Source organism: Strigops habroptila, chromosome 5 (genome assembly GCF_004027225.2).
Source record: "Strigops habroptila isolate Jane chromosome 5, bStrHab1.2.pri, whole genome shotgun sequence".
Lineage (NCBI taxonomy): Eukaryota > Metazoa > Chordata > Aves > Psittaciformes > Psittacidae > Strigops > Strigops habroptila.
This window is the reverse complement of record NC_044281.2, coordinates 19,195,391-19,220,870: the sequence shown is the minus strand read 5'-3', so window position 1 is coordinate 19,220,870 and position 25,480 is coordinate 19,195,391. Positions and strand designations below refer to the sequence as shown.

Sequence of the window (25,480 nt, the reverse complement as noted above, 5' to 3'; positions counted from 1 at the left end):
TATTTAATCCAGAAAAGAAAAACATGAGAGTTCAGATTATGCTAGTCGTGATCTCATAATAAATTACTACTGAGAAACGTCATCTTTATTATCAGATGACACTTTTGGAACCTGCTACCTCTGTATTACATGACAGATAACATTCTGCACAAGTGAGACACACAAATGGTGACTGCAACTGATTTTCCACCTCCTGGAACAGTGAGGGTTACAAACAAATACTGTAGCAAGACTACCCGGTGTATTTTTAGGCTAATGACTTAACCAGAGATCAAGCACCAGTACAATTTGTTTATGCATTGTATGAATTTCTGCGTATTTCTTGCACATAAAGCTTTGCACCTTAAGGTATTACACTATTGTAATAATCATACTCCTGCAGTGTCCTGGCTCTGTATCTCATGTTTTCATGGTGTTCAAATGTTTGTGGAGCAGAATTTGTTAACTCTTACTTTGGCTGCTGTGGCTTGTAAGGCTTTGCAGGTCAAGTTACAGTAATATAATAATACAATTTGTTACAACTTTCTCTGCATTGCTTCTGAAATGGCAACAGTACGACAGGTCAACGGGTCTTCCTGGCAGGCTGGTCTGAACGCAGGTGTAATACCTGGTTCTCACCTGTTACAGAACAAGAAACCTTTTTTTCCAGCTTGACCCCTCTTATATTTGGCCTCGCTTTCACTGAGGAACTGTTTTTCATCAACATGTTTTTTTAATTTAGTATGAACATCTGAAGTCATTTAACTGCCTTAGCAAGAGCAGAGGCATCTCCTTATAAGTGTAATGTTGTTGGGATGCACATTTAAATCAACTGGAGAGGCTTCAGTATCCGTATGTGTGTGTATGGGAAAGGATTTGCTTTTAGGCTTTCCAGTCTGGAGGCTGAGTCTTTAAAAGTCCTCTAAGACCAGCTGAGGAAATCTTTTCATGGTTGAAAACTTTCAGCAAAGCAAACCAAACAAATTTCAAACTAATTCTCTGTAGTCAGTGGTCCTGGCTATAACCAGCAACTCCTTGTCTTCAGTCATTAGGAAGTATTTATATGAGTTCACTGTGCTCTCCGAGTGCTTTCCGAGATCTGCATGTTCTCATTAATCCTTCTGACCACAGGCTCATGAAATCTCTTGTGTCATGTAGAGCTTTACTTAACTCTTCTTAAATCACTTACTTTAATATATATTTCAGCCATTTGTTATATCAAAACTGATTATAGTATTGTACAGCTGGATCATCTGTGTGGGAGAAGGGAATTAATGAAGGCTATACATTATACCTATCTTGACAAGCATCTTGGAATAGCCTGCAGTAACATGCACAAACTGTTATGTTTTAGTATTAAAAGCTGTTTGCCTTGTTTTTACTTCCTTGTCTCCAAGATTTCTTAAGGAACAACATTTGTGCATTTGTCCATTCCTTCCTCATAGGTCTCTTAAGTAATTGTGTATCTTGCTAGTGTTAGTAATTTTTGATTTTTTTAATATGTCAAGCCTCAGTTTTTATATTGTGTTAAAAAAATAGTGTTTTACAACTTCTAGTTCCATTGCTTTTACAGGAAATCTTTTAGTAGCAGCTTAAAGTGAAATGCTTCCATAACTGGTACATTCTCTTTCCATTAGAGATTAACCATTCCAAGCAGTTGTCCCAGAAGTTTTGCAGAACTGATGCACCAATGTTGGGATGCTGATTCAAAGGTAATTTAATGTGTGTTTGATTTTTATGCTGCCCCCCTCCGCTCTCTCCTTGTTTTGGTAAGTGTGTTAATGTTTCTTTGGGGGACTACTCTGACTGACCATTGATGCACACTGATAGACACATTTCTTCACAAAGATAGCTGAGGCTGTCTTTTTTTTTTTTAAATGGGCTTACATATTTGTACCTAAATGTCTCTATTTCGCTTTTAATCAAGAGTAAACTGTGCTGTTAACTTACCTGACAACTGAAGACAATGACAGTAAATAGGTGAGATAACAAGAACGTAATCATTTTGGAGGAAGACAAAAATTGTTCTTTTCTATTTTCTTTCCATAGTCTTTCTTGGATGTATGTGAGCATCACATATGAAGTATCTATTTCAAGGTCCAATTTTGATGCCTTCCTTTCTTGTTAATCCATAAAATGTGGGTAGGAACAGCAGCAATGCAGTCTAAATTAACATTAAACCTTTCCTAATTTTTTCCATTTGAATGATGAGCTTTATAATGATTATACTGTAATAATATAATAGAAGTACTGTAATATACTGGTTAACTGTGAAAACAGAGTAAAAATACAAGTTAAAGAGCCAAACCATTGACTCTGTTAATCTGCCTCTGCAAGAATAAACTAAAAGGGAAATTAAAGAGAGTATTTAGTAAAAGCTTTTGTAGATTATGGGAGTTACCTTCTTTGAATGGACTCTGCTTCCATCCTGGTGTATATAAAAATGTCTGGAAAGAGCCTGTGGGCATCCTAGCTGTATTAACAGGGATTAGCATCCATTTCCTTTGCCTATGAAGGTATTTGAGAGAGCAAAGGATAGTTAAGGAAAGAAAAATATGCTCTTTTTCTCAAGTCAAGGCACTAGGAAGAACTTTGTTCCTTTAAACTCAGGAGAAAGTTAGCTACTACTTCAGAGAGACCAAGACTTATCCCAAGACAGATTATAGCGCTCAGGCGCTCTAGAGCTAGAACTTGTTATCACCAGAGAGTAGCCATAGAAGAATAACATGAGAAAGGAGATTTCCCCTCTTTTCTCTTTTTTAAAAATTTCTTTGTTTTTAAATGAGGTGTTGCTTTCCTACAGAATAGATATAGAAGGCTGAGATCCATCGTCAACATGTGGTTTCTTTGTGAACACCCATTTAAATGTCATTCCCTTATTATCTCCATATTTAATCTCTCTAGAAAAGGGAGAGGAGAAAAATGCTTTGAGTCTTTGAATCTGCAAGTAGTGTGATTAAGTTCTAGGCCAGTAATTACTGAAAAGCACTTTCCAGTGGCAACTACATATCTTTAATAAGTACTCCCAAGCATCACCATCACTAACAAATACCACAGAGTAAGAATTATTTGAGCTTCTTTTCTGTAATTGCAGCACATACTAGATCAGCTCGCTCTCTGCCTTGCTCTAGCCACATATGTAAATGTCCAAAAGGCTGTTGCTGTTTTTCAAGGAGAGGGAGGGATCTGCATTTTGTCGAAGAAGGATGCTCAACCAGCAGGCTGAATTCTATCTTCCTGAATAATTCACCTGGGTGTGGGCTGGTTCCTGGGAGCACTATTCCCTGAGGAGTCTCCGATGTGGAGAAAGAGTGAATCTCATGTTAGATGGGTTTTCCTGACAGTCTGCTCTTTGCTACTTTTTTCATGCAGCTTCTCTTCTATTAAGCAATTATAAATGCTTTGTTCACATGACTGAAATGGAGTAATCTCTGGTCACAGTTTGGGCATGTGACTGCCTTATTCTGTCACACGTTGGGAAAGGATCGCTACTTACAGCTCTCAGAATGCCTTGATAAAAGCTGTGTGGCCTGCATGAGCCAAAAGATGGAGCACACTCCTCTAAAATACTGCTCTGTGCAATGTTTCCTTTTTACCAGGATTAGCATTAGAAAATCAGATAGTCGACGCATGAATAAGTTACTGAGGTCAAGCAGGGGTGAGCTTGAGGATCTCAGCTGCTCTAAAGCAATCACTAAGGTGCATGCTTTTAGCCCACAGAAAGCTTGAGGTATCTTTAGTAGATTACCCCTGAGAAAAGAGGGATGTGCGTTTACTGTAGGGTTAAGGAATGCACTTCGAGAGCTGCTGCAGAGCAGCACTCCTTACACTGTAACTTCCTCATGGGAATGGACAGAGTTATTAATTTTGCTTTGAATTCTTAAGAATTTCTTCATATGCGGCAGAAAGTGTCCACAGTGCATTGCTTAACATGGTATTTGTAATGGTAGTTTTTATACAGTTTAAACTCTGCTAGTTGAAAGAAACAGTCCCTAGTGTGTTCAAAGCATTTTACTAAAATATTAATTACTAATTATTTTAAGTCAGTTATTATGAAAGAACAATCTCTGTGTAACTGTCTTAAATAACTACTTCCACATGTTGAAATCCCTACCAAACAAGCTGCTTTTGCTTGGGTACTACATAATTGTGCAAACAAGGTCACTCATCACTGATGTGTTTGTTTACTGGGGATACTTGCTTTTGAAACACAGGTGAGTGGTTCTTTCTCATTTCATCTGTTCACTCAGTTTATCCCCACTTTAACATCAAAGATGTTTATAAATTACTGAATATTTTAATGAAAATCAGAAACCTGGGAACAGAAAAGCAGCAAGAAAGGAAAGCCATATGGATTAAATATGCTGGTTTTATGCAGAGTGGAAGGAAACAGCTGAAAACATTAGCCAGAATTATTTCTAGAGGGACATATATTTTAAAGATTTTTGTAAGAGACATCACAGATATAAAGGGAAACAATTTTCAAAGGCGACTCATGCCTTGATATTTCAAGAATCTCTTATAAGAACTGACTTGAGATGCCTGACTTTCTAGAAAGTGCTAGGCACTCATCCACCAAAAATAAGACTTTTTTTAAAAAAAGCTTCTCAGCTTGGGCTCCCAGTTCCAACAGTTGCTTCTTGCCAGTTTTAACCAAGCTGTCAGGCTGCACTTAGAGTGCATTTATTAAATCTGAAATTATCTTTGCCTTGGGGGAAGAAACCAACAAAACCCACATGGCAGAGCAGGCTTGTGTCTTCCTGTCAGCTTTGCCTTCAGGGAAAGCTGGTACCTGTAAATCTGGCAGCTACAAAGCTGGCGGGGTAGCTGGTAGCTGTTCACAGAAATTTCACGGCCAGAGATGTACAAGCTTTGTCAGTGCAGCATGACTGCTTTGTTCCTGCTCTAGTTGCACAACTCAACAGTTCCTTTGCCTGTAGTGTATGACCCAAAGAGTTTGTGTTGCTGCATCTCCCAGGTCAGTCAGTGTTTTCACCTGCGCGTAGTAAACCCCCTGTTTTCTGTCATTGTTTCCACTCCAGTTCCTCCAGGCAGGCCTGATAGTAGCATTGACTGTGCCCACTTAGGGTCAGCCCTGCCCTATACTTCCCAGTACACCTGTAAGAAAGAAGGAGCAAGCAAAACTCATGGAAGTGTTTTATAAAATAATCCTAAATAAGCCATAAAGTATTGTAATTAATGCAGCATAGGGATGTTTGCCCTTAAACTATTCCTGAAAGTAGAATTAGTTTATTACAGGCACATTGCACACCTACCAGTCCGTTGGAGAGCACATAGCAGTAGCAGTACTCTGGTGTATTGGTGGGAAGCCGCTATCTTTTGTCTGGCACCCTCCTCACCATCTGGGATGCTTTTGAATCCCATCAACAGTTTGCACCCACTGGGGTGGTTACAGGAGATGCAGCTGTAGCAACAAGAAGGGCTGTTGGAAGGTTCTCCTGCCCCTAAACTGCACCAGAGTTGTCTGTCCTGGTTGGTGCCAGGGATGAATTTTGAGTTCTGTACCCTTGGCACAGTGCAATCCCTGACCAGGGAGGTTGGTGCTCTTCCAGAACGTGTTACTCGGGGAGGTCCAGGCACATCACGCGTGTAGGGGGAGGACTGCTTTCTCTCTCAGCCCCCCCATAAATGCAGGGGGACCCTGCTGGGTTTCCACACTGGGACTGTATCAACAAGTGCAAGGAATGTGCTGCTGAATAGGCACCTGCTGCTCGGCGCACCCAGGTTGCCACTCCATGGGCGCTGGGCTCGGGGCCAAATTGCATAAGCACATGGTGGCTGGGGCAAGTGCTGTCTGTGTGAAGAAAATCTGCATAGCTTATCCAGCTGCCCATTGCCTGAAGTCATGGAGATGGACCAAAAATGACAGACAAAGCTTCCAGTTACAGCTGAACAGTGCAGCATTACAGTATAAGAGAGCTTGTCTTTTTTTTTGTTATGCATTTGACACATTTTCATGCTGTTTGACATTTAAAATAAAGAAATTGTCTTTCTTTTATAATGTGGAAATCACTTGGATCTTCCAGGGAGAGACACCTCAGCATTGTTCCTAATTGTTTTTGTGCTTCCAAATTAAAATGCACGTTTTAATTGCGGCATCTGTAATTTTAGCAGAAATGGTATAATTACTGGCGGGATAGAGAGAGAATGTGCATCATCCTCTTATTATGTATCTACGTTTTGTTTCAACCTTTTGTCTCAACCTTGTCTGGGGTCTGTCAAACAGACTAACAGAGTCAGTGCTCTTTCAAGAAACACATTTAACTGTAGCTTTTTCAGTTTTCAGTTATTATCCTATTTCATAGCTTCCTTTTGGGACTAAGGGGAAAGTAGAAAATACAGAAGTTTTAACTGCTTTCCATGACTAGTGAGCACAGTGGGCGCTGGATGGAGAGCCCAGGACAGAAGAGCACAGACGCCACTGACATGAGCTCAGCTGCCAGGCACGACATCCTCATCTAGCCTCAATCTTCACTTCTTCCCTGTCTGCTCCTGAGATAGCTAAGTGAGATGTTTTCTGGAAAGTTTGTCCTCATCTGCAAGAGGGGAACTGCGGCCAGAAACCCTTTTTTGATGGGCAGCTAAATAGCTTGTTCACACATTAAAGAGTGTGGGTTACTACCTGTTAAAAGGACATCTGTCTAATTACCAGTTGCTAATGGGTCCAGCCTTCTCTTTTTGGCGGTATTTTCCTTCTTAGCTTGAGGAAATCAGGAACCTTGAATCAGGAACCTTGATGGTTATTTATGCTACTAATGTTGTTTAATGCTCTTATTGAATACCAAAAGGTTTAATGGTAGATATGGGAGACTGAGCTAAGGCTTGAGTCCCGCTAGCTTACGTGACTCTTACCAAATGAACCTTTTATTCAATGGGAAGCACAAAAAGAAAGAAGAAAATTTACAAATTTAGAGTCTTCATGTAGGATGTGGTGTTCAGAAAGCAGCATTCCAGTTCTGTTATTTGTAGTCTTTTAATTGAAAAATTCCTGCAAGTAATTTTTCACAGTAGTAATATATGAATGCAAATGCTGTGGGTTTGGTTTTTATCTTCAGAAAAGGCCATCATTCAAGCAGATCATTTCAATCCTGGAATCTATGTCAAATGACAGTAACCTTCCAGACCAGTGTAACTCATTCCTGCATAACAAGGCGGAGTGGAGGTAAGTTTACTTCTTCCTGAGATGAAATGATGTTGTTTCCCTTTTAAATGGTGTGAGTCCATATTCTTTTCAGAAAGACATCAGACTCCGATGATGTATTGGTAGAAAATATCTGTGCTTGAGGTATTTTTAGAACGTAACTTACCTTGTTTTTCAGGAATGCTCAGAATGTTGTGAAACTTGTATTAGGAGCCAATACACTTAGCTGTACCCTATATTTATAATTACACTGGTTCAGGTATCATGATATTTATGGTTTTGTGATTCACATCTTAAAGCCATTTACATGTTTTCAGTCACAAGTGTGAGGGCAAAACAACTCAGGTAAACCTATGTTTGATGCAAGTTTCATAGAAAGTGTATAGGCATATGTTAAAAAAAATAATATAAAGGGCATAAAAAAGTAAATTTTCAAATCAAGCCTCTGTTTGTCTTCACTAGTATGTGTTCTGCCATTTTGTGCATCCTCTCCTTTGTATTGGCTTTGTGTCCGTGCATTCAGCATATGCCCAAGCCAGCTGTGGTTTTGCATAGTGCACCGGCATTGCTTGAGCATATGATTGCACCTACTGCTATGGTAATTTTTATTCATAAGTGATTATAAATGGAGAGCAGATTTGAGAAAATGCTATTACATGACACTGTTTTACAGTAAAAGTTTCAGCCTGTTTTTGGTATGTGCCAAAACTTTAAAACCCTGTCCCCAAAGCCTGTGTGTCAGTCAGGAAGCTCGCTGCTTCGCAGTGCATCCTTCTGTTTGGAAAAGAAAATTGACAACAGCTCTGCATAGGCAGAAGATTTTTACCAGGCAGTCGTGCTCAGTCTATATTAAGCAGCGCTGGCCCTGCTCCAGGTGAGCTGGGAGCAGAAATATGGGACGGTTCCCTGCCGGGGCTCAGCGCAGGAATGGAAGAACCCCGGCGCAGGGGCGGCTGGAGGACGGGGAAGAGCCCGTGGAAATGGGGCTCGTATCAAAGCCAGCATGCCGCATTTCCTCCCCAGGCTTCCCGGGAAAAGCAAAACGTGTAGTTTTAACCGGGCGAGTGGAAAAAGTGAGCGGCCCCCGGTCACTCGGAGGGACTATAAATAGCCCGGGCCGGGGCCGGGGCCGCTCCTGCCCTGACTCAGCAGCGCGCCGGCGGCAGCTCCGCGGCCTCGGGCCCCGGCGGCGGCAGCGGCGCGCCACCTGCTGGCCACGGCGCCCACCTGCGCTCCCCGCCGCCGGGGCCGGGGCTGCCCCCCGCTCGGCGCCGGTGTCCTGCGGGCGGCCCTGCGAGGCACTGAACACACTGCACGCTGTGTTCAGTGCCCCTTCTTGCCGCTCCCCGGCTCTCAAATGTTTACAAGGTTTTTATGCGGGGTATTGATTTTACAGTGTTATCAGTGTGGCCTCTTGCCCCCCAAACCCGTATTCTAAGGCTTGGGACAAATGTTGGGTATTTAAAGTATAAAACCAGATCTGTTGGCCACCGTTATTGATGCAAACTCTGGATGTCGTATTGTGATTTTGGCAGCAGACAGAATACAAGGAGAATTGGAAGAAAAATATCCCCCAGTGAGGGGTTTCTTATAAATCCCTAAATAGTAAAAACATTTATTTAAAAGATGAGCAAGTCATAGAATCATTTAGCTTGGAAAAGACCTTTAAGATCATCAAGTCCAAACATTATCCCAGGACTGCCAAGTCCACCACTAAATTGTATCACTAAGGGCCTCATCTACACAGTTTTTGAGCACTTCCAGGGATGGTGATTGCACCACTGTCCTGGGCAGCCTGTTCCAATACCTGATCACCTTTCATTGAAGAAATTTTTCTTAATCTCCAATCTAAACCTTCCTTGGTGCAGCTTGAGGCCATTTCCTCTTGTCCTATCGTTTGTTGCTTGGGGGTACTCTAACTGCTTTAGGAAAATCAAATACCTTCTTAAATTTTGCCAATATAGCAGAATAAAAGCTGTGCTAATTGACATTTGGTAACATTAAACTTCTGTTTTACTAAATTGATTCCTTTCTTAGAGAGTGACTTGGGTATTTCTGGCAAATTTCATTTTGATGTACCTGCATTGCTTAGATGAGGAAAGGCTAACAAGGTGTTAATAAAAAGCCATGTAGAAACAAAAAGTTCTTTGGTGCTGTCAAGTCACTGAAAACTTGTTACCATGCAGACTTGTGTTAAAGGTAAATTTGGCTTTTTGTTTTTGGAAGGATAAATCACATGCAGACAAGGAAATATTTGAGAGAAAATAGAAATTCATGATGGGGCATGATTTGCCTGAAAGCAAAGATGATTTCTGAATTAAGTCGAAATGAAAACACGAAGTGTGGAAAGAGCACAGTCGTGTGGGGGCTTGCTCAGAAGCTGGGTGAGAGGCATGCTCTCTTACCCAAATTCTGGTATCGGCTGCCATCCCTGATGCAAAAGTCATGTCTGTATGGAGGCACTCATGAAGGGTAAGCCAAATTAACAGAAAGTATGCAAAAAAACATGCAGGTGAAAGACATGTATGCGTAAAGTAATCCCAAGAGGTTAACTAAGACAGACTAAGACCATTTCTGAGAACAGCTGCACAGAAGTTTAATGTGGTTTAACTTCTGCATTGAAAATGGTTTTACTCATTGCTTTATTTTTTTACATATATTTTATCCCATAGTGATTTGCAAAGAGATAGTTAAACCAGCAATAGGGAAAGAATGAGATGCATTACCAAGAAATAGGGAATTTTAATGAAGCCTGGCTATCACCCTAGAGAAGGGTAGGCTTGAAGGTTACACTTGTTCCTTTGAGAGACTTCCAAATTAGTGATCTAGATCCTGCACTTTCACAGCGATACTGCACTTATCAAAGCAAATCAAAGCTCAGATGAGCTGGGGTTACGTTTTTTCCCCACTCTTAAAAAGAGGCAAGGTGAGGTTCTTTTTGTATAGAGACATACAAAAAATGCATCCGTAATAGCGAGTAACCAGAGTCTTCAATGTCTCTGGCTGGCGTGAAAACTGAGAGTGGGCTGAGTCCATACAAGACGGACAGAGGTGATAAGATAAATGACACTTTGACCACACATCTTCAGTGTGGTCTTATTTGCAACATTAAGAGGTCTTCATGTTTATATAAATAATACATTTTAACTTGCCTGTTCTATCATTTCCTTAAAATAATTCAGTATCTTCCTAACTGTTCTACCCTTCACATTCTTATTATTTAGTCAAGTTGCGGCACTGTCTGACAACTGAGTTGCATGGGTCTGCCTTATGTTTGAGTTCATATTCTGTGATTGTTTTGGAGCTCTTTCTCAAGTCACTTTTATTACAGTAGGAAAAAAATTAGTATTGGAGTAATGATGTTCCAATTCAATGAGAGATCACATTTGTCTGCATTTAGTCATACATACTAACTGCATTTCTCCTTCCTTCCTCTTCCCCGCGAGCGGCTGTTCTAATGATTAAAATAGTCTATTAGCGATACTTTTGTTAGTGTATCAGTAGTGATTCTGATTATTAGACATATTAAAAACAATGACTGGCATTTGTTTATCTGTGGCTGTTTATCATTATAGTTTCTAATAATACAGTATATGTTCTTCAATGTCACAGAATGAGATTATTCTAGAAAAGCCAGTAAGCTCAGACTGCAGAACTACAGAAGCAAACAAATCCACATGCCCTGCCATGTATGATATTTCAAGCTGCCTCATTTATGAAGTAAGACTCATTAACTGGGCAATGTAGGGTAGCTTTCTCTTTAATTACACAGTTTTATTATACAGTGGAATTATTTTTCAGAATGCAACTGTTTTCACAGACTGACCTTTTATTATAGAGAAGTTTCTGTCTAATGAAGAGAGGTAATTACAGCACAAAACTGACTTTTGACATACAGAAAGCTATTGTTACCAGGACTTTCCTAGTGCAGAATGTTATTTAAAAGAGAACTTAATTTACATATTTTAAAAATTATAGAGTTGCATATAAGTAGCAGTGATCTTGAGAGACAAGCTAAGAAAAGCAGCACTTGCAACTATCCTCAGATTGCTCTGTAGTTCCCACAGTAGATTGTATAGTATATGTTGCACCTGTCAGAAAAGGTTTGTGGTAGCAAAATGAATGTTTGGAGAGGAGTCACTTCCTGACCTTCTGGCCAGTTTCTTCCTTTATTGTCTCCTTATTAGGATGCGTGACCACTTTCCACCCAGCACAGAGATCAGCCTTGACCTTTGCATGCCTAAATACGAGAGAGAATTTTGCTTGAAATCTGAAGCATACTAATTGTGCGGGGCATTTGTTCTGACCACCACATCGAACAGCTCACTCAGCAGGATTTAAGTGTGATAAATGCCCTTGCCCCAGGTGGCTGATTTTTGCAGTAGAATTAAGCAGGGTGGTAAGAGTTTGCAGTAGAGTTTGATAGTTATTCCAGCTCTGAATCCTTTTGCTGTAGTTTGTAAGCATTACTCTCTGACAGAGGTGTCTCATTAAAATAAGAAATCTATAAGATTTGGAATATTTAAATTATTTCATTTACTTAAATAGGCTATTTGGGTATGCATTCCCCACATTGAGAGCCTGAACTCCTTTAAGTCGGTACTGGAGAAGAGCTTAATCATTCCCTGCTAGGAGCGAGGACAGGAGTTTTGCAGGAAGAAATCATTCTCCCCCCAACCCCCTAAAGCCCTTTTGTTTTCTTTTTTAAAACATCAGAAGGAGCAGATTTTGTTTGCAGTGTGTTTATAAAGGGAAAATGTTGTGAAAGTTTGAGCAGAAGATTTGGTATTGCAGAGTCCCAGCAGCTGTTTTCAGAGCTTTCTTCAGAATCTTTGCCTCATAGGAGCTTGCTTGCTGTAGGTGGAAAACAAAATGCTGTGATTGACTATTCCCACAATGTGAACAGGAAACAGTTGAAGTAATATTCAGGACACAGGTAGCAGGCAGTGCACGGTCTCCCAAACAGTCACAGAAATAGTTTGTTACATGCAAATACAACCTGTGATACAAATTGGAGTTGGTTTGGGTTTTGGGGTTTTTTTTGTTATCCCACAAGTGAAAAAAGTGACTCAATTTAGTGACAGAATTACTTTTTCTGTACTTCTGGTATACACCCATGCATTTCTAGTGCAAAACTTGTTAAACTTTTTTCCAAGAGCAGTTCAGTTCATGTGTTTAAAAGATACTGTCCATCAGAAAGCATGTTAACGCAAACTACATACAATGTAACCCAATAAAGACAGTATCTGAAGCTTCTTAGAGTACTGCCTTCACTTCCTGCCTTTCTTATTTTTCACACCTTTGTGTGTATGGTGAGAAGCAGACAAAAGTAAACCAAATCCTTTTATTAACTGTTCCTAACTCAAGAAGCTTGTATTTGTAACTATTTGTAGGGTTGGATCATATCACGGTGTATATTCTTGCTCTTGTGTCTTCACCTAGAGAAACGGGAATGTGAGTGGGAAAAACACCCCAGTGGTGTTTCTGTGTATTTTGAGTATAAGTCCAAATAATATTTATATCCAAGTTACAGACTCAGGCAAATGGGCTTCTTAGACTGCCCATATTGTGTTGCTAATGATTGTCCCATTACCAGTTTTTAATGGAGTTTCTTTATGGTTAAGGTTGTTTTTCATGATGTTGAGGGAAAAGATGACATTCTAGTTTTTGAAGTGTTGTTATTCTGTGGCATTTTTGTCTCTTAAATGATATTTTTCTTCAACTGAAGGTATTATGGTTATTCTCAAGTATAAACATTGCCAGTTGTTCTTAAAGCTCTGAAAGGCTTTGCATTTGGTAATTAAATGAACTGCTTCAGTTAGTATTGTACTTTTCAGACTTTCACATTTAATTAGCATTCAAGTAGGAATTATGAACAATTTATATCTGCCAGGAAAAGACAAGACATAACAAATTGTCTCCGTGCAGATGTGAAATTGAGGCAACCTTAGAGAGACTAAAGAAACTGGAGCGTGATCTGAGCTTTAAGGAGCAGGAACTAAAGGAACGGGAGCGACGTTTGAGGATGTGGGAGCAGAAGTTAACCGAACAGTCCAATACTCCTGTAAGTAGACAATAATTCAACCTTTCATCTTACTTCAGAAAGTATTTGGGGCTTTGTCTATGTGTATGTGCGTCTGTGTGTGTCTAAAGACACACCAAGGAAATAGTGCTCCTGTTACCTTTAGTTGTTCCTTTGGGCCAGTTAAAGTCTATTTTATTACATCACTGAAAATAACTGTACTATTTTTAAAGAATTTGGCTAATCCGTCAGATACCAGATATTGCTGATAGTTCATATTGTGCCATGGGCACTTAAGTAGTTTCCCATTGATTTAATTACAGTTCTCAGGTTTAAAAGTTGATTGCACTCAGTAAATTAACTTTTCAACTAGAAAGTTGTTAACTTTAATGGATGCAGGATTTGGTCTTAAATGTAAGAATAATTTTTTTCTTGAGAAGAAGGTTTGAGAGACCTATGTACGTTTTTTTTAGTTCTTTGAGAAGAAGTAAGTTTTCATTCTGGGAAAAAGAAGGTCAAAATTTGAAGTGTTAATTTAGGGCTTTGTTCATAATTTCATTTAACATACTTGGTACTGGCCAGTTACTAGCTGTTAGGATTGCCACGTTTCTATTAATAAATTGAACAAAAAACTTTTTTGGATTATCTTGAATTTCTTAATGAAATGTGGTGCTCTTGAATACTGATTGGCAGAGGGAGGACCACAGGGCTGGTGCATGGCTAGACATGTTACAACAGAATTGTTGTTAAGAAAAGTACTGTATTACTTGTTTTTAAAGCACTGGCAAAAACAAATACCAAATTGAGATTGCAGCAGCATATGATTTTTCCTATGCACAATTTTATCCTACTTACAGCCTTGATTCCAGCCAGACCTATTTATATGCAACTTGTTTTTAAGGCATAGCTTATTGCTGTTGTTTGAATGAAGTTGCATTCATGTTCCAGCTGTGAACATGCAGTAATGAAATCATGAAAAATGAATGTTTTCCTATGTGCAGATACTGTATGTTCTCAGTAGATACCTAAACGCTTGCTTTAACGCTTGCAAACTTCCAGTAACTGAGCTGTGGGCCATCGTCTATCCTGAGCACAGCATGAGACACAGCCTTAATGAGCAAATCTTTTCACGGGCAAGGCCCTAGGGTTTTTTATGCTGTACTTGCTTATGACTTCTACTTTTCACTTAGAGCTGGCATTGCTGAAAGAATAAAGCATTGTGCTGCGGCCTATTGTGCTAAGCATGAACTATCTTTCTGCATAACATTAACCCAACTCTCCTATTGCATTTAAATGCAATTTCTTCTAATAGAGAAATATAGGTTTGTTTTTTTCCATAGATCTTTATCGAACTGTTACATGGAACAGCTTTTAAAAAGCCATTTTGTTTGAAAAAAATTGACATACTAGCAAAAAATGGCTTGTTCAAGCAGGATTGGGTTTTTTTTTCCCATAGCAAATGAAGTTCTACAAGGCACTGGTTACAAACACAACTATATTTTAAATTCATAGCTGTAAACCATTTGCAAAATATCCCTGAGCATTCTGTTTGCAAGCTGTAACCCTTGGAGTCAAGTGTCTCCCTCCCTCCCTTGGTTCACGGTATGTCTGCTCAACAGTATCAAAGTGGAGGATTGCAACAGGGAGGTGCATTGCTTGATTCTAAGCTACGTTTGCTGTAAAAACAGTAGTAAAGATACGGCAACCAGAGCCAATAACACAGCTTAGGGTGCCCACTAGGCTTATACCAGGTTCTTAACCAACACTAAGCCTTGCTATATCTTAGCTGGTACTGTCATCCCTGCTCTATGCTCTGCAGTCACTTCTTTATTTTTCTCTGCGGTAAAGACCAGAGGCTAGTAAAATACTATTAAAGTGGCGTGCAGGAGGAGAAACTTGAACCAAGTGAAAGGAGAACAGGGAAGCTGTCTCTGGCACTTGATTCTCCAGCATTCTAGGGTTGGTAGAAGCTTCATCCTGCCATTCTGCATGGTAGGTAGCTATAAGTGGCAGGCTGCTCCTACTCCATAGAATAAAGTATAGCTTTTTACACATGTTAGCATGAGAGAAGTATGAACTAATCTTTATAAACACTTCTGTGAAAGCAGTGTTTCTCCCTGCTCTTGTTTTCAACCTGTTTCTGCTGTGTCTTATAAAACAGACACCTTTGAGTCTGATCTCTGCAGATTCCCTTTGTGCAGATCTCCAAGAGCATCTTGCACAAGGGAATCTGGAGCCTTTTGGAGGAGTAAAATATATCCACAGCTGCAGTGAAACGGGAGACTTCTTTTGAAAGAGGACCTGACTTTCAGAAGCTGATATTTAGAGGAAGACAGTGAGCAAGGCATGGAATCCAGATATTTATCTGTGGTGACCTACACCTACAGGTGGTCATTTAAGAACAGTGGCTTGTACAGAGATTGGGGTACCCAGCCATCTATAAAGTCTCTTCATGATAGTTATCATGAACTGCAGTATTACGGCAGCATCAGGCAGATCCTAGCGCAAAGAGCTCCTAAGTTCTCCTAAGTTATCTCATCCATAATGAGATGGCAAAATATGGAGGAAGTAAGGTGATTGTAACTCACAAAATGAGCCACAGTTATGGCTCATTCACAGTTTACCCACTGCCAGGCATTGCACAAACACTGACCCAGAAATGTGTTTTAGCAGAAGGCTGTTTTGCAGCTTTTTTTATCATCAGGGGATGCTCTTCTGTGGATCTAAAGTGACTAAAACTCTAAAGTCATGGAGGAACTACCTGACACTGAATTGTGTGTGCTGGGCATCTCATTTCTGTGGCTAGATCTTTATTCTAAAATATTCCTTCTCTTTATCAGTAGGAGCTTTTGGTGTCCTTGAGCCAAGTAGTGCTCTGGTGATGGTGTAATTGTTTTCCTGTACAGAAGCTTAGCCGTAGGATGTACCCCCTCTCTCCAACTTCTTAATTTTTCTTAAACCATGATCACTAACTTTTGTTAACCACAACACAAACAGAAAGCCTATGTAAGCAGGGAAAACCTGAGAGGAACAAAAGACACATTTTGTCCTTTTTAATGATTGGCAATTTGTAAGTGGTTTTGCCAAGAAATGGGCACTCTTTGAGTAGCCTGGCCATGACAACTTCTGTGTTACCAGGACATCACCATAATGACCCCTGTAGATCATTGTGATGAACTGCCACTGGCTCTTTGGTCAGTTTTCTGATTAGGTTAAAAAATATGTGAAATGAGTTTTGGATGGGTGATTTTGCAAACAGCATTGGAAAGAAAGGCCAGTTCAGGTGTTCACACACAGCTCCTTTGCTGTTGCTTTAGTAGGTAGTTTAGGATGAAACTCACAGGTTTTTACTCCCTGTGGACAAGAGGCAAGCACGTCACAGAGATTACTAGCCCAGCCACTTTGAAGAGGCATTAATCATTATTTAGCTGGAGAGGGCACATTTCATTTGTTATTACAAACAGATTGGGTCAGGAAAATGCCATTATCTGTGAAGATTAAATCAGTAGAGGTTTAACATGATGTACAACCAAATGGCAGATATCTATTGGTATCACTAAAATAAAATGAAAATACAACCAAGCTGAAGAAGCTGACAAGCTGACCAAACAGCCTCTCTTTCCCTGCCTGCTCCTCCCTGGGACCACTTCCAGAAGCAAGGTGCTGGTGCGGGCTGGAGGCCAGTTCCTGTGTGTCCATTGCATTGGTGAGAGGCTCGTTTCTGACTGCGGCTGTTGCAGGCTGACCCCTTCCTCTCCTTTTGAGCATAGGCTCAAAACCAGTCTTTGCACAAATAATACTGCTGCTGTTACTTCTGATATTTAGAGGGCTGCTACTTCTGCACCAAACTTTGGGAGCTTTGGTTTCTCTGATCGTAACGTGATTTATTCTTCAATCCTGAAAGGTTCAATTAAGCAACTCACTCTGACTTCTGTTGTAGCTACATTGCCTTGGGAGCCAGTCCGCCTGGCTGGGAAATGTCACATTCTGTTTTACGCTGTACAAAATGAAGGATTGAAGAGTTTGAACCTTCTTTTGTCATGAAAGCTCTGCTACCTGTGGTTCTTGCCATGCGACTCAGTGATTTTGCACTTTAGTTTAAGAACAAAGACCCCAGAATGAAGCTATCTGGTTTAATGAATTCTGACTTGATCTCCGTGTTTAGATTCACTAATCGTTGTGCTTTCTGTTGATTGCCAACTAATCTGGTGGTGTCTTTTTCCTCGATTTTTAAATTGGTTCTAACTTTCACTTTTGCTCTGTCCTTTCCTCCTTTAAATAGTTTTTCTTACCTCTTGCTGCAAGAATGTCTGAGGAGTCTTACTTTGAATCTAAAACAGAGGAGTCAAACAGTGCAGAGATGTCATGTCAGATCACAGCAACAAGTAACGGGGAGGTAGCTGGCATGAACCAAAGTCTGAAGGCCTTGATGATGACGGGCTTTGGGGATATCTTCTCTCTGAACAAAGCAGGATCTGTCCTGCATTCTGGAATGCAGATAAACATGCAAGCCAAAAAGAATTCTTCTAAAACCACCTCTATGAGAAAAGGAAAGAAAATCAACATGGCTTTGGGTTTCAGTGAATTCGACTGGTCAGATGTCGATGATGATGATGATTATTTTGATGACACAGATGATAGCAGCGAATGAAATCAGTTATAGAATTAACCCTGAAATCAGTTTTAGCAAAGCAAAACAATAAAGTTTTAGAACAAGAATCCTGTCAGTTTGGTCTGTTTAAATCCTGTAAAAGAAGAAAAAAAAATGTGAGACATTTTCCAGGCTGAGCATGTTTGTGTGTAGAAAGACATGTTGTTTTTGTTTAGATTTTGCTGACTTATTTCTGCTTTGATTAAATTTGGAACTAAACTTTCCAAATTAATTGAGATTATTATTATTTTAAGAACCATGATTATATCTATAATTCTTGGTGCCTGATTACAGAAACTGTGGCTTGATAAACTTAAGATCTGAAAACATTGGGGGAAACTTCAATGCCTTTAATGCCATTAATGTACTTCAAATTTTTCTTTTGTGTTTTTTGTCATTTCCCTTACCCCTTTAATTGTCAATCATATGAATATACTTGTACTTCCAAATTTGCTATTCTCTACAATCCATTCTTTCTTACTGTTGCAGTGAAGGGGTTTGCTGTGTTTCTAATTTAAAGCCTTTTTTCAAGGCGGCATTGTGGGAAGTCACAAATATACTGCTAGGAAGAGAGAAGCTTGGTTGGGGGGAAGAGAGGGGTTACTTAAATACACAGTTTAAAAACTGAATAGCAGCAGAATCCAGGTAGTCTCTATTAGTAGGTGATTTGTATAAATGTTCCTTTTTCCCCCTCACGTGTATGTGCATGTGTATATAATTCACTCTAGCAAAGTGAACTGCAATCAGACCTCTGCATCTATTATCAGATATTGTGATCTAGAAGGTAATTTTCAGCTATGTTGATGTAAATCCAGGAAGCCTCATTAACTTTGATGGACTTATTCTTGTACCTGAGAGTAAAAATCAGTGTTAGTAAATTTTGATTCTCTTACATCTCCTAAAGAGTGTGCACTACCCTGATGAAAGGACAAAGATGAGCCACAATGGCATTTCAGCTTGGGCCTTACTGCTGTTGCTTGTGTGACATTCTCACATGTGATGGCAGTAATGTGAGGAGCATTTACTAGGCTCTGTGTACCTGTTTCTTGCAGCTAAATCACTTTTAAAGTATTGCCACTGCTGTTACGACTTACTGTAAAACTCGGTGTGTAACAATCTGCTGGCAATAATTGCCTGCCAGGCACTTAATGTTGAGAGCAGTGAGTATGCTTCTCCTGATGACTCCTTTAGTGGTAATGCAGAAGGAGGGAGGGAAAACCAGCGCAAACACAAATGCAGGTTAGAAAGGAAGATGTTGTTGTAAAATATTTGCCCAAGGAAGAAGGGCAGCATTTCAAAAGAAAAACTAGTTCAGCTGCAGTGGGAATAAGACATCAAAATTCCATTCTCAATTACTGGAGGGGTTTCTTTTATGAAAACTTCAGGTTTTGAGCGGCTTCTTTAATTACAGGCTTGCCTGTTACACAGCTCTAACCTACATATTATGGTGAGTGTTCTTGTAGATAGCTTAGAGAAAAATGGATACATTAGATAACAGCAGGCCTGAAATCATTACATGTTCACTCAACAAAAGAGAAAGTTCTTTGAAGGAGTTTATCTAGAGTGGCGACTGGGCATCTCTTTGGGTTGTGAGAGTTGATTGTTGATTTATCCTTAAGCATCAGCACTGTCTGGTAACCTGCAAGGCAGCAAGTGCTGCGCTTTGAGCTAGCGTACTCCACTCAGTTTGCACATGATTAGACCCGCCAAGATACTTAATTTCTGTAGGATGTCATTCCACATGCCACCTTCTTCCTAACAACAGTGGCAAATCCATCGGCTTTAAGTTAACCCTCTTGTATCAGGAAGCTTTTCTCATGACAGAATTGTAATGTAAATGATGCAAGAAGTTTACGGAGTATCTCAAGGGGAAACTTGCTCCTTTGGCACAGGTAGGGATGGCTTCTTAGGTCCATTAAAGCAACCTGATTTTAGGGAGAAAAAGGGACTAAGGAGCAAATAGTGAGATGGAAATAAGAGCAAATAAGCTTTTTACCGGTGCAGATTTGTACTGTTTTTGTAAGTCTATGTCTGCTAACACCCACAGCAATGATACTATTTTTGTAACTGCCACTTTGCACCCAGCAAAATTTGATGGATTTGTGTAATCTAATAGGTGCACTTTAGATCTTAAGATGTGTGTCATTGTGCATAAATTACCACTGTAGGGTTGTACAGCTTTAACTGAAAATGAAATTTGGTTCATCACATTTAGTAGTCAAAAGAAAAAGCAACAAAAATTCTGTCCCTAGCACTGATGTTTTGAACTTTTTTAGCATCTGACAATCTCAGAGCACTTCATGCACATTTATATTTGCATGGGTTTGTAAATCTACTCCCTCAGTCTTTACCAAAGTAAAAAATAGTCCCTAAGTAGTATGACACAGGGTTTCATAGTTGCAAAATCACAAGATTTAAGTCTGTCTTCAAGGTTTTGTGCTTACCCAGGAGTGTAACTTATTTCAGCAAAATATCAGAATTTGGTAGCATGCTCATAGGAATTTCTGCTATCTAATTAGTTCTAGTATGTTTTAATGAAACAAAGATGGATTTTTTTTTCCCCTCTCCTTCCCCTTTCTTTCCCCATATAGCTTAATTTGCTTTGACAAATAATGTATTAAGGAAAAATTTAAACTCTTGTAAAACTTAACCTCTGTGTTCAAAGAGGCAAAGGTCTCTGAATTACAGAAAAGGTGACAACATGACAGACTCTTCTGATGCAGTTCCCTTGAAGATAGTGTTGTAATTACTGTATTGGCTAGGCTTACTAAAAAAATAGTGGTATTAATTGCATTTTTACTTTCTTGTGATGACTTTCATACCAGATGTCTCCAGTTTACAAGCCAAAAATCATAAGTGAGAATGAAGCTGTGTTGTTTCTGCTTCTGGTATGCTTCTCACTAGATAAGGGTTTTGAAAGTAGCTCTGGTGGGCAGGTATGTTGGTTGGAGAAGGTCAGGATATTTCATCTTCCACACCTGATTTTGCTCTGCAGTGCAACCCAGTCCGTCTTCTACCTGTATTATCACCAGGCTATGTACATTTCCACAGCAGTCCACAGCCACATAGTATGCCAGCTTATTAAAGCATTAACCAAACACAGAAGGTGTTTCTCTGGCTGTTCTGGGCTGTGAGCAAAGCCACCAAAAGCCTTCTTGTGCCTCGTACACCTCTCAGCTCACTATCCCCACCAGATCTTTTGAGATCCCAGTTTTCTCTACCTTCCATAAAGCCCTGGAGGTATCTGCAGTAAAATGATGTTGCTGCATTTGACAGAGGGGAAAGGTAACAACAGGCCTGAACTTCTTGGTTTTACCAGACAGGACAGTTGCAGTGCCAGTGTTGACTTACATGGGTAAATGGCCCAGAAGAAGAATGGTGAGGATCAGCTTTTGGCTTGCTTAAAAGTAGAGAGTGAGCTTGGGACCAAGACAGGATGTCCAACTCCCAACTCCCTTTCTTTTCTTTCAGCAAAAAATGGAAGGGGGAATTAACAGAGGAAACCTTTAGATCTGACAATCACAGGACTAATTCCTTGGAGTATCAAGTGTTCCAAGGTACAGTGTGTAGGTGTGCTGCATCCCCGGCCAGTTGTGTGCTGCCTGATGTGGAGCTTGAACCCTCTAGATGGGAAGGGCTTCCGGGACGTGAGGTCTGGCACAGCTCCCTGTCACAGTCGTTTGTTTATTGTTCCGCTGGTTTTGTTAGATGTTGATTCCCTTTCCTTCTGGGCTTTAAAGTGGTTATTCTGAGTTAAATATTTGATGCAATAATGATTTCTATTGCTATCGGCAGTAGTAGTAAATCCATACTGTGCATATCACTGTTAAGTATTCAGCAGTGTTACTGTGTGTCTTTAGAACTGTAGTTCCTTTTTCTGTAATCAGGCAGCTTTTACAGGTTTTTAATAAGACCTCTACCTTGACAGAGGTTTTAACTACAGTCCTAGGTAGAATGTTCAGGTAGAAAAATAAGTTCATTTAGTAATTTTCACAGCCCTTAAAATGCACTGGTAGGAGCCTGGAGGAGAGACCTTTCCCTTTTCCCCCAGACTTCGACTCAGTGTACACTGTAAAATCTGCACAGAGATTTCTGATGTGTGAAGATTTAATTTTAAAACTGTAGAACCAACAACTTTCTTTAAACATTTTATATTGTGTGCTGAATATTCATATGCCTTTGAAAGTCAGATATAGTCCACTGCATTTCTTGCTTTTGCACTACTGAAGAAGTTTTGTACTGAATAGTAGGAGTCAATGCTACTTACACTTCAAGTGTGAACTGATGAGATTTGAATAGAAAATATTTTCACAGTGTTAGAAAACTTCATTTTCCCTTCTGAAAAAAACAAAGCTGAGTGCAACGCCTGTGCCAAAACTCTTGTGCTGTAAACTGAATATATCATTTGTGTGGAACATGCAATGTTACACTTCTGTGTGGTAAAACCTTGCAGCGTCAGTTATTCTCTTTATTGCACTTGACATATGATGTCTTGTTTTATTCACACTGTGGATTTGATTTTCCAGTGTAAAACCAAAGCAAACAAACAGAAAGAAATCATGCAATGTATTCAATTTCCTCAATTGGTGTCATAAACTTTCTTTTGATGTGAACTTTTTCCTTTGCTTCTCTTTGTTCCAAACTTCTATTTTGCAATAAACATTTTGACAGTAAATTTTATGCATCTGTGTCCCTGTGTAAAATGCTGGTGTTTCAAGAGGTTCTTTATTGTCTACTGGTTTAAGTCACTTTTTGTATTACTCACTGTGACACTTCTTTATTCTCCCATCTTTAAAAAAAAAAATACTGAAATAATGCAAAACTGGTTATATTAAATACAATACTGGTTATATTTAAACACGGGAAAAGCTGGAAAAATCCCTTATGCAACTAAAAATGCAATATTTGACTTCTGCAGTAAATGATTCAGTTGTACAATTATTGTGCCAGGCTCCTCCCACAGCACCAGCTGGTTTGACTATAAGTACTTACAAAAGGCACAACCCATTGCCTTCCTAAGGATGTTTACGATTGCCACTTTTCCTCCCTTGTGCTCAGGTGTTGCCCCAAGCACTACTTTTGCCCCACAGTGTCCTACCCAGGCTATGGGTAGCTGTTAGCATAGGCAATGCCTGACTAAGAGCACGTAGGTTGAGAAGATTGGCTGGAAGTGTAGTATAGTAGAGAGAAAAAGTCTGGAAGGTCTCTTTTTCTGGCAGACACATCTTTCTGCCACTTCACCCTGATGCCTTTGGCTCTGCCCCCTTTGGGGAAGCAGTGGGCAAAGGGATGGGTTTGAGGGTCCACTAAGTCCTCCTCACAGAGGTGGCTTCAGCTGGTCTCATGGATGGTTTGTGCCCAGCAAGGTTTGGCGGAGACATTGGTGGAGGAGGAGGATCTGATGGGTCCCTGAGTGGGGTGAGTAGCAGTCACAACTCCTTCAATGGGAGTTTCATGGGAATGACACAAAGGATGTTTCACAGTGATGGCTGGAGGTTGTGAGCGGATTACACTGTACGCTGGTCTCCTGCCTGGAGAGCCAGGGAAGTGCTCAGGCACATGAGGGCAGCTCTGCCCTGGGCTCAGAGTTCAGCCGGAGGCAGGCAGGGGTGAGCGCCTGCCCAGGAAAATGCCTGTCTGGGGAGGGGGGAGGCTGGAGAGCTCGTGGGTGTCTCTGGAGCAGGTAACAAGGCCTTGGGGGCTGGTGGGTAACTGGGCTGAGTCTCTTGTAAGTCAGTGTTATGTACATCAAATAAGCTTGCAACAACATCATGGTATTGAGCCTCTGGGAGACACTGACAGTCCAAGTACATACATGCCAGTTAATGTTAACCCTTCAACCAGATAGAAACGCCAAGAAGGTGATGCTTGGGATACCATATGCTTGAATGAGTAAAATGGCAATCAGTATGGCAGTGACATCTTCTCCTGTGTCAGTTTTCCAATCATCCCAGAATTTCACTTAGCGCAGCCATGCTCCTGCACCTCCTCCGTGGTTTCCTTGTGCTTCAAGAGCTAACACCATCCTGCATACAACAAAGTGTGCCCTGTGCGGGCTGCAGCACGGGAGGAGGCTGGGAAGTGCTCAGGGGAGCAGCTGTGAAGAGCTGCCAGAAACCAAGAGACTTGTTTGCACAGGAAGACTGGCCACAGCGGCCTGCCTCCAAATTCTGCTTCACTGCTGTCAAGTGACAGTTTTCATTCCTTTTCCAGAGAATACCCATAATTTGGGAGAGTCTTAATCACAGCATTATTTTAATTGCAGAAATTAGGTGGTATCAAAGCCATAGCAAAAGCCTTCCCATAGGGCCAGAGCCAAGAGGAGAGGCAGATAGAGAGTCCTTTGCCATCAGAGGGTTTACTTTTGCTTCCTAAATTGTTTCTATCAGAGATCTATTGATAATTTTACCTACATAAAGTGATGGGTTTAATTTAGCATGGCCACCATGCTGTTGGAGCCAGCCTGTGGCCAGTGTGAATCCAAGGGTTTAGTATGTCCGTATGAGAGCTGCAGCCTGAAGTCCTGCCCATTGCAGGAGAAAAAGAACTGAATAAAATCAGCCACCAGAGTAAAATTTGGGTGAAGGGGAGAAAAATGGTCAGATGGTTTTCTTTTCAATTCGTATCTCTTACACAGTTGCTGCCCTCCTTTGATATTTGTGCATGGACCGAAGAAGATGTGGTGAGTATTTTGTGTTAATGTGGCCAGCGTTGCGCTGCTGGAGCTTTCTAACAAATTACAGTGGGTATGAAGGGAGGGAAGGCTGGATCAGAACATCTATGTGAGAGTTTATTGCTATTTGTTCGGTGGACTTGTGTCGCAGAAAGGCTTTAAAATGGCCAGGAGTAAATTAAGAACTCAAACTACCTCCATTAAAAAGCCACATTCTGCAGTGTCCAGAATTAATGGGAGCTGGGAGCTGTCAGTAGCCAGGAGGGCATTCCTGAGTGGTCATTTAAGGAATGTAGAAGTGCCTCAAGACCTATATAAGCAAGACCTGTCCTAGACAAGACAAAATGGGCTTGAAGTTTTATCCCACTGTGTGCCACCAGGATGGCAATTAACTGAAAGTTAAGGGGTTTTTAAGGTGTGTGGAATCTCTATTTCATACAAAATAATGGCATTAAGTCTTTTTTACCTTTTTATTCAGTTAAAAGACTAAACAAGAAACATGAGTGACTTATCTCCAGCATAGTGATGCATCACAGTGATTTTAATGTCCCATCTAGCACTCTCCTTGTGTGTTGTGCATCACAGGGTTGTTTAGCTCCCATTTACTGAAGGACTGTGTGGAAAGGCAGTGCAAAAGCCATAATAGCCCTGGCTCCTTAACTTCAGCCCCTTTGGCATGTGACAGATCACTAAGCTTCTGTTTCAGTCATTTCTGTTGTTCTTCATAATGATAAGCTGAGGAAGGTGGCTGCAAAATAGAAGCAGTTTTTAAAAGCTAAATAAAAGTAATTACTTGAATTGGTGGATCTTGAGTCTTTTAACCCAAAGGTAGAAGTATTTTAAAATTTTATTTTAAAAAAGAGTGATTACTTGTGAACTCCAAATGACTGTAATACACAATCTCAATAATGTGAACTTCAAGACTGATTCCTCTTTTTTGCAGTTTTTCTGGATGCAACAACTTACAAGGAAAGGTAAAAGTACCTTCATATT

At 40.3% G+C, this 25,480-nt stretch overlaps 1 protein-coding gene across 5 annotated transcripts in view; it reads left to right on the top strand.

Moving 5' to 3' along the window:
• Positions 1 to 25,480, top strand: part of MAP3K20 (mitogen-activated protein kinase kinase kinase 20) — a 91,328-nt gene that overhangs the window by 45,334 nt on the left and 20,514 nt on the right. For 4 of the 5 annotated variants that reach the window (XM_030485772.1, XM_030485773.1, XM_030485774.1 and 1 more), the window contains exons 9-13: positions 1,617 to 1,691; positions 7,056 to 7,162; positions 13,070 to 13,205; positions 24,452 to 24,496; positions 25,431 to 25,461. In XM_030485772.1, the coding sequence (XP_030341632.1) occupies positions 1,617 to 1,691; positions 7,056 to 7,162; positions 13,070 to 13,205; positions 24,452 to 24,496; positions 25,431 to 25,461 (394 nt within the window). Of the gene's footprint in view, positions 1 to 1,616; positions 1,692 to 7,055; positions 7,163 to 13,069; positions 13,206 to 17,445; positions 22,490 to 24,451; positions 24,497 to 25,430; positions 25,462 to 25,480 lie in introns of those variants that run through there. The other variant, XM_030485776.1, reaches the window with a different exon arrangement.